At 43.8% G+C, this 8,267-nt stretch overlaps 1 protein-coding gene across 4 annotated transcripts in view; it reads right to left on the reverse strand.

Moving 5' to 3' along the window:
• robo3 (roundabout, axon guidance receptor, homolog 3 (Drosophila)) overlaps positions 1 to 8,267 on the reverse strand; it is a 110,809-nt gene that overhangs the window by 40,857 nt on the left and 61,685 nt on the right. For all 4 annotated transcript variants that reach the window (XM_032533531.1, XM_032533534.1, XM_032533533.1 and 1 more), the window contains one exon: positions 1,853 to 1,977. In XM_032533531.1, coding sequence (XP_032389422.1) covers positions 1,853 to 1,977 — 125 coding nt within the window. The remainder of the gene's footprint in view (positions 1 to 1,852; positions 1,978 to 8,267) is intronic.

Raw genomic sequence — 8,267 nt, forward strand, 5'->3', positions numbered from 1 at the left:
CCCACACACACACACATACACACACACACATCCCTGAGCAGACTCACACTTTGGTGTATAATACCCTGTGTGGATGATGGCTGAATGAGGTGTGTATGAATGTGTGGTTGTGTGTATGTTAGTCACCCTGGCACTAAACTATAGCACATAGTGATGAAAGAAATGCATGACAGTTAGGGACATGACTGTGACAAGAGACACGTCTTTTAAGCACATGTCTCAGAATGCCATGTGAAGAAAGTAGCTCCAACTAGCATCCTGGCGTTATTGGCTGTGACGTCCCTGGGCCGCGTGACTTCCTGTTTGGACCGGTCTCTGTTCCGCTCTTTTAGTCGGCCCTGATTGGCTGGCTCCTCCCACCTCGTCAAGGGGTTGGCCTGACCTGCTGGGAGTCTAGACGGGATGAATGACCCAACTTGGTTTTCTTTGGCTTGACTGTGTTTGGTTTTATCCATTGTTTATGTCACAGAGGGTTAAGTTAAAATTAAGAGTTTGTCTGTGTGTCTCTTTCAGTATGTCTGTCTGTCTGTCTGTCTGTGTGTTCCATGCTATCATTAACCAGAGGAGCCTTTGGTCTTCATTTTGGCTGATTTAACTTGAATTGGGGGGCGGGCAGTTGGACTCAATGACCAATCTGATTGGTGGAGCGCTAAAGGAAACGAAAATCTTTTCAACTGACCTTTATCGATCTGAATGAAGACAGATTCAGCAACTGCACGGCCCATTTCTCCTTAAAATGTTTTACAGAAACATGTGTCGTGAACTATCTTCATAAAATACAAGCGCGTATTCCGAAAGAGTCGCCGTTATGGAGACACATTACGATAGAAATGTACGCTCAAGTCAGCTTCGCTTCCATGTGTTCCCAGGCCCTTTTATGACCAACTCGCCTTTTCTGCTGCCTGTCGGGTTGGTCCGTCAACCGACATATTTTGAAATCCATACTTTGATGGACAGGAAGCCAGTAAATTTGTTTCCATCTACACATTTTTATCCAAATTAAGTGATACCTAATGAAAAATACCTCATGGAATATCGACTCAAAGGAAATACGTTCGTTCTCATTGGATTTTCTCTTGATTGATAAGCTGCTTATGCCATAAACGCTGATGGAAATGTTATTTGCTGAACAGATAATGAATTGCGATTAAGTCCTTTTATGGTTGCAACCCGCCACAAAACAAAAATGAAGAAGTTTTAGTTAATTTACCCCAGTATTTCCGCTCTGTCTGCACACATGGCGGGTGTCAACAAAGACAGATGGAAGTGGACGCACAAGAAAACGAGAGACTTTTGAAATTGAATTGATCAGAAACTAGCGCAGGAAATGGCCGACAAAGGTTAGGACAAGCCGTGGGGCGTCCTCCGGAGTCAATGGAAGGCGCTCAAACAGCGAGACATGTCTCAAAAAAAGAGTCTCGCAGGAGGGAAAATAAAAGGCAAGTGGCATCTGCATCGTCATAGCAATGTGTTACTGGCAGTGTTTTCTTATTAGAACTTGATATGTTTGTATCAGCTGGCACATACATACACACACTATACTTGTCATCATTTATTGGTAGACTAGAAAAACTTTGCAAAAGTTAGCTTGAATGTTCAGTTCGAAAGTGAATGGAAACACCTTAAATGTCTAAAATCTATTTGATATGACAGTTGGATCGCAAAACAGCATGCGACGTCATTACACACAGGTTTTTATTCGCTTTAAAGTTGCATGAGTTTTTTTTCCCCCCGAACTTCAGATAATTTCGATTGACAAGTGGCTGGAAACTTAGCTAGAGTAAAGACTTTCCACTTCCTTGGTCTTAGTGAGGACTCGAATGAGATGCAGCTGCCCCAGGAGCTTTCTTACCTGGCTGCCTTCTTTTTGCCAAAAGACGGCGGGCGGAGGGTTTCCTTTGGTGCCACAGAGGAAGGTTACGGTGCGACCCGGAGCTGTGATCTGGTCTCGCGGCCGAACCACGATCTGAGGGGGCACTGCAACACAGAGAACGAGAAGAGAGAAATCCTTTTCAGTCTTTGGGTTAGTGTGTGTTTGTTGAGTGGGCCTATTACAGCGAGAAGGTGCCAGCGGTGACATAGAGCGCATTACGCCGTGACAGGCTACCAGTGATGACAGCCACTCACAGAACTGACAACTCTTTCACTCACTCTGTCTCTTTATCTCTTCCAAACAACATGGAATCGAGGAGAGGGCATCGGATTGACGCAGACACCTGCACATATTGAGCTCACATGAGCAAACGGCTCATGAGAAACAAAGTTACTTTGATAATTGTTTCATCGTGGATGTGTACTTGACAGAAATAAGTGAAAAAATAAACACTTGGCAAGTTGTTTTTGTTAAGGCGGGAGCTTTCAGCCTCCCTTTGACACTCCTGCATGTCTGCTTTACATCCATTCATTACATGTATCACAGTCACACATGGCAGTAAACACACCGTGACTGTGTGTTGATGTTCCCTTGTCTGAAGAGTTGTTTACATATACCTCAGTCACTTTGTGTGTCTTCAGGAGTGTGCAAAAAGGACTTTTAGTTCCTGGTTGATCCCTGAGTTCAGTTCCTATGGCTCCGTAGTATCTGGAACTACTTTTTGTCTCTACCAGGATGGGGCTACAAACACATCATCTGTAGCCTTGATTTGTCAGGCACTGATTGATGAAACCGGCTATAGAGGCTTGTTGGTTAGACTGTATACTTTATATAATCAATCGCCTGTGCTTGGCCGAAGAGCCTGTCAGACTAGGCCAGAAGGCTCCTGGGGGGGGCCTACATTCAGGTTTGTGGGTCACTTTTATGATCCCAGGAACCAGGGCTAATCAGATGTCTCTGAACACATAGATGATAGACAGGATGGGACCTTTCTCACACACACACACACACACACACACACACACACACACACACACACACACACACACACACACACACACACACACACACACACACACACACACACACACATCTTTGCTTTCTATTGATTCTGGAGCAAGTGACAGGCCTTCCTCCACAGGGGGGTGTGAATGCATAATGATGCCCTCCACCAGTCCTAATTGATTTCTCATCTTCCCACCTGATCTCCCGCTTCTCTTTCATTCCCTGTCTCAATTAGCATTCAGGGAAACCGAGAGAAAGAGAAAGACGGCGGTGAAGAGTCTTTCTAAAGAATTGAAAGACCAGAAGAAGAAAAAAAAAAACACTAACACAGAGAGTGTTTCCATCTACATTAGCCTATGTGACATTTAAATTGACCAAAAGAAACATCAAAATATCAGAACAATGAAAAGTCATAATGCATCTTGACATACGCTATGTACTGGCTTTGGTTTCTGACATACGCAATGCAATGTTGTTGTGTGCCCTCTTTCCAATACCCGTAGTACAGTATGTAGCTAAACATGCAGCAATTTGCCTTTTCTTCAAATTTGCCAATGAATGATTCACCCTGTGATGGAACGAAATTAAAAAACCTGACCATAAAGACCTTCATTCTACAGTTGAAATTGATCAAACTGGGGGGGTTTACTTTAATGTTGATTAGCCTGCATTGTCCCAATAAATAAATCTTGCTTCAACATATCACCCCAAAGCAATAACACTTAAAAAAAGTAAAGCTTGCTTATCTCCGAGGAGGCCAACTTCTCTGACATTGTGTTTGACATTGTGTTGAGAGGCTTAGAGTTTGATTAAATTCCTTAAAGGAGGAGAAAGGAGCATGGGAACCAAGATAAGCAGAAAAACCAGGAGGGTCACATCAGACAGAAACAGGCCAGCACTTGAAGCAGATGAAGTGTCGAGGTGCAGGGTCTGGATGGAGAGTCCCTGACTGCCCAATATCTAGCCTCCCTCTCTGTGTGACTCGCCTGCTTCCTGTAATCGCTCACCTCAGATGAGAGTACAGGCTCCGTTTCATGACCTGCGTACACATTTAATTCCCCTGTCTTGGGAATTAGACCTGACCTTTGCTACCCTAAAGACTGCTTCCACCACGGGCCCCTTCACACAGCAGGAGGGGATCCATGTGTCAGCCTCAGGATAAATCCCAGCTAAGCAGGGTCACGTCCTGGGATCAGAGACCAGTTACCCTTAAGGTCAAAGCCCCAAAATGCTCCCAGTGTTTTGGAAGCGCACCAATATAGGCCAGTGGCACTTCCCGGCTACCTCGAGGAAAGGCTTCCTGTCAAGACTGAAATATTAAAGAAAGGCAGTTTTACTTCTTATGTAATGCAACTCCAGACTGGTGCACATGCAGATGTGATGAACACAGGGGGGAAAAAAAGACGGCATCATGCTACACGGGCCATTTGACAAAAAAAGTGTCAACTGTCTCGATAACACCTGAACGCTATCCTCCTCGCGCCTGACACGACGCTATAACTCTGACCCAAATACAGAGACAGCTTGGAATATTCAGGCTATTAAAATGCTGTTTTTGGTGCACTACACAGCCCTGTCTGGAGAATAACAATGTTTGATTTGAGAAGGCAAGCCGGCACACTGCCTGAGGCTGTAATAAATAATTAGCAATAATGGGTGCACTCGGCGCGACACCGTGCTTTAGATTTAGGGCAGGGAGAAACATTAGCATCCTCACATGGGATGGAAACGGGGATATGGATTTGAACAAAGCAGCTGAAATATACATGACAAAAAAAATCAGGCTGCATGTCATGGAAGCTATTGGCATAGCAGGAAGCATGTACAGTAGCTTTTAGGTATGAAAGCGTGTCACTGCTTATAACACGCCGTGGAGCCTTCATTTCCCAATTTGATTCAATATATAAATCGGGCGTGGAAAAATGCTGGCACATAAACTGATAGCAGCGGGAGGCAGAGAGAAATATTCTTCATTTAGTCTAAATAAAGAATAAAACACTTGAGATAGGAATTTAAAGGAGCCTGGAGACATGCTGGATGTTGCCAGAGCTGGGAACACATACAGTAAAAAAATAAATAAAAATAAACTAGATCTGCAAGACTGCGAGGGAAATGTCCACAGCTTATATGATTACACGAGAAGAGTCAGGAGTGAAAGAGAAAAGTGCTTGTTCTCTGATGGCTTGCGTGTGTTTTTGAGTGACTATCAGCAAATGTTCTCTTAAATCCTGCACAAGTGAAGACCTATGGCCAGTCCTTACTTTTTCAAGTTAAAGAATAGATAGTGAGGGTTAGAATTACTTTCATGATGGGATAAGACGACCCAAAACGTCACTTCGGAGGGAGAATGCCATGTGGGTGGCTGTGGCTCAGGTGGCATAGCAGTCACCTACCAAACGGAAGGTTGGCGGTTCAATCCCTGGTCCTGAGGTCCCATGTCGAGGTGTACTCGGGCAAGACATTGAACCCCGAATAAAAATGTGAATATGGCTCTGGAGCTATGGTTGGAGTCACCTGCTACAATTCTTTCTCTCCCCCCCAACCGGTCGAGGCAGATGCCCCCCCACCCTGAGCCATGGTTCTGCTCGAGGTTTCTGCCTCTTAAAAGGAAGTTTTTCCTTGCCCCTGTTGCCTCGTGCTCGCTCTTGGTGGGAATTGTTGGGTTTCTGTAAATAACATCACAGTGTACGGTCTGGACCTGCTCTTTATGGAAAGCACAGTGAGATAACTGTTGTTGTGATAAATAAATAAAATTGAATTGAATTGAATATGTATGTGATAAGCAGGTGGCACCTAGTATGGCATTCCTCGGCCATCAGTGTATGAATGTGTGTGAATGGTGCCTGTAATATGTCAAAGCGCTTTGAGTAGTTGTGAAGACTTACTGTATATAAAGTCCAATTGCATGTCAGACTACACATTGGTTCCTCGTGAATATTGGCTTGTGGCCTTCTTGTTGTGCGTGACATCAGACAGTGAGCAGCCAGAGGATGAAGTATATCAACATCTATGGTTTAGGTTGTAAACATTGTCAAGCTGGATGAACACATGTGACATGTGTAAGACCCAGAAATGGTTTTCCACACTCATTTTCAACTTAGATGTCCCATGTCAGTCGCATTAGGCCATGTTAGGGACTGTTTTATGTAGTGTGTTCACTACTTTGACAGAGTGCGGATTAAAGAGAACAAAGAAATCCATAAAACTTCTGAAAACCCCTATTGAATATTCCTGTGCAACAGGAATCTGTTGCACATATGGGCATGGAAATAGGCAAATGCTTTTTCAGCAACAGTTTAACAAAAACAGTTGTGTTTGGATTTCCGTGAACTCCACGATTGGATACAAGATACTTGGCATCCTTCAGGCTTCCTCGAAGTCTGTTTTGCACTGATGTGCTTTCATTTTGCACTCTATTAGAAAACGTTATCTAGGACCATAGATAGCCAAGGGAGGTGAGTACAGTATATTGTTTTTGGGTAACTATTTCTTTAAGGTTAACTGGCTGTATTTGCCATAAGTACAATCTTCCATAACCTAAATGACACCATAGGTAAAGGAGGATTCTGCAGTCATCTGATGTCGATGTTCTTGTCTTGTGATAGGTTTGCGTATCCCAGAAGGAAGAAAACCGATGGAAGACAGTCAAAAACTAAATACAGCAGACAACTGTTTCACCGGCTCAGCTGCTCACCACATCCTGTGCTCCCACTAAGACGGATCAGAGTGTGATTTGTCTCACTGCTGCTGGTGTGTTGCTGAATCGCATTGCAAAGGCAGACAAAGTGCTCACAACAACTTACCTCCCCCGTTTCTTTAAACACACTTGACGTGCGATTTGCGCCAACGTACTGAAGCTATCACACGGTGGGAACACAAATACACACACGCACGCTCCCAGCAGGAGTTCCCCCAGGGGGCCTAGATGTGACAGGCAGCTGTCACAGTCCCACGCTGATGCAGACAGCCTGTATCACACACATACGCTCAAGTAAACACTCTGGCACGCTGCTGCTGCTGCTCTGAGGCGGCATGAGTCTACAGCTTCATCCTTTTGCATGACGCCATCTCTTTCTCAGACATATCAAGCATAATGTATTATAGCTGGGCCATAACTCATCTCATTTCATTTGGAGTGGGACCTCTTGCCTATTTTTCCAACACCAATATATGAATTGGAGGGCTGTTACATCTTTAAATGGAGTATAAGTTATAAAAGTGGCAATTCCTTGCTTTTACATCATCTAAGGATCCACAGGCAAGACAAAGCATCGAGCCCTCTCTGCAGACATAGCGCAGTATAAGTAATGCATTAGTTATCAAAATGTGTGGTACAACTTGCAGTTGTTTTACCTCCCTGTATCCGTACCCTATCATTTCTTCCCTGGCTTCACATCTTCATTCCCCAAGGCTGGAAGCACACTCAAGACTCAAGTCGTCAGAGTCCTGTTCTGTGCTTTTAAATTACGCCAGTGGAAGACGGAGCAAATTACACGGCGACTCCAGGACTGGTCAGGATGTCCTGATCTTTATCAGGCATTACTTGGTCCGAGGTCTTCTAGTGGGAGGGATCCAGCAAGCCAATTTTTTAGTCTGACCGAAGCCCACATGGAAGTTACAGCCAGGTAATGTGAGCTCTCACTAAACCCAATCCAACATGCATCCAGCCTGATGAGGTGTGAGATGATTTAAAAGGGTGTTTCAGATAAAAACAAAAGTTTCCGTTCTCCTTTAGGCCCTCTGACATGTACTGTGTTTATCCCATTTATGTTTTAATAAGACTGCCCTTGCTCTTGTCTTAATTCAATGCTCTATTGCCTAAAATGGCGCTTCCTTGATAGCAGCAGAGAATTACATGTGAAAAAGTCATATAGTTTGGAGAAAATCTCTCTGGCTGATTCTTTGTTGGAGTCAAATTTGTGTTAGGGTAAATTAATAACGTGGATTATTCACACCTTTTGCCCATATATGCCCAAACCTCTGCTCCAGAGAACAGTTTATCTAATGGACATGGATCTGTTGATGCCAATGTGTGTCACAGCTTAAAAGGGTGATTTTATCCCTCTCAACTGCCTCTCCCTACGCATAATGTGAAGTGACTGAGAGGCGGAAAAAAGAGAAAATGTTCAAAATGTTGGCCTTTAAAGCATCAAGGACCTTTAAAGCGTCGAAGTGCAAGTGAAGAGTCAAAACCCAACAGATATCCCTTGTGTTGTCTTCCCGTCGAATTTGAAAATCAACACTTTTATTGATGCTTTTAATTGATGTTTTTAACTTTTTCTTCCGTTTTTGTCCCTTTATTCAACACTTTCGATGCAACACTACGTAACACTAACTTATTAAATACAGTTTTACAGTTATTTTTGGAATTTGTGGTCAATAAACCTCA

This window comes from Etheostoma spectabile, chromosome 13, assembly GCF_008692095.1.
Source record: "Etheostoma spectabile isolate EspeVRDwgs_2016 chromosome 13, UIUC_Espe_1.0, whole genome shotgun sequence".
Lineage (NCBI taxonomy): Eukaryota > Metazoa > Chordata > Actinopteri > Perciformes > Percidae > Etheostoma > Etheostoma spectabile.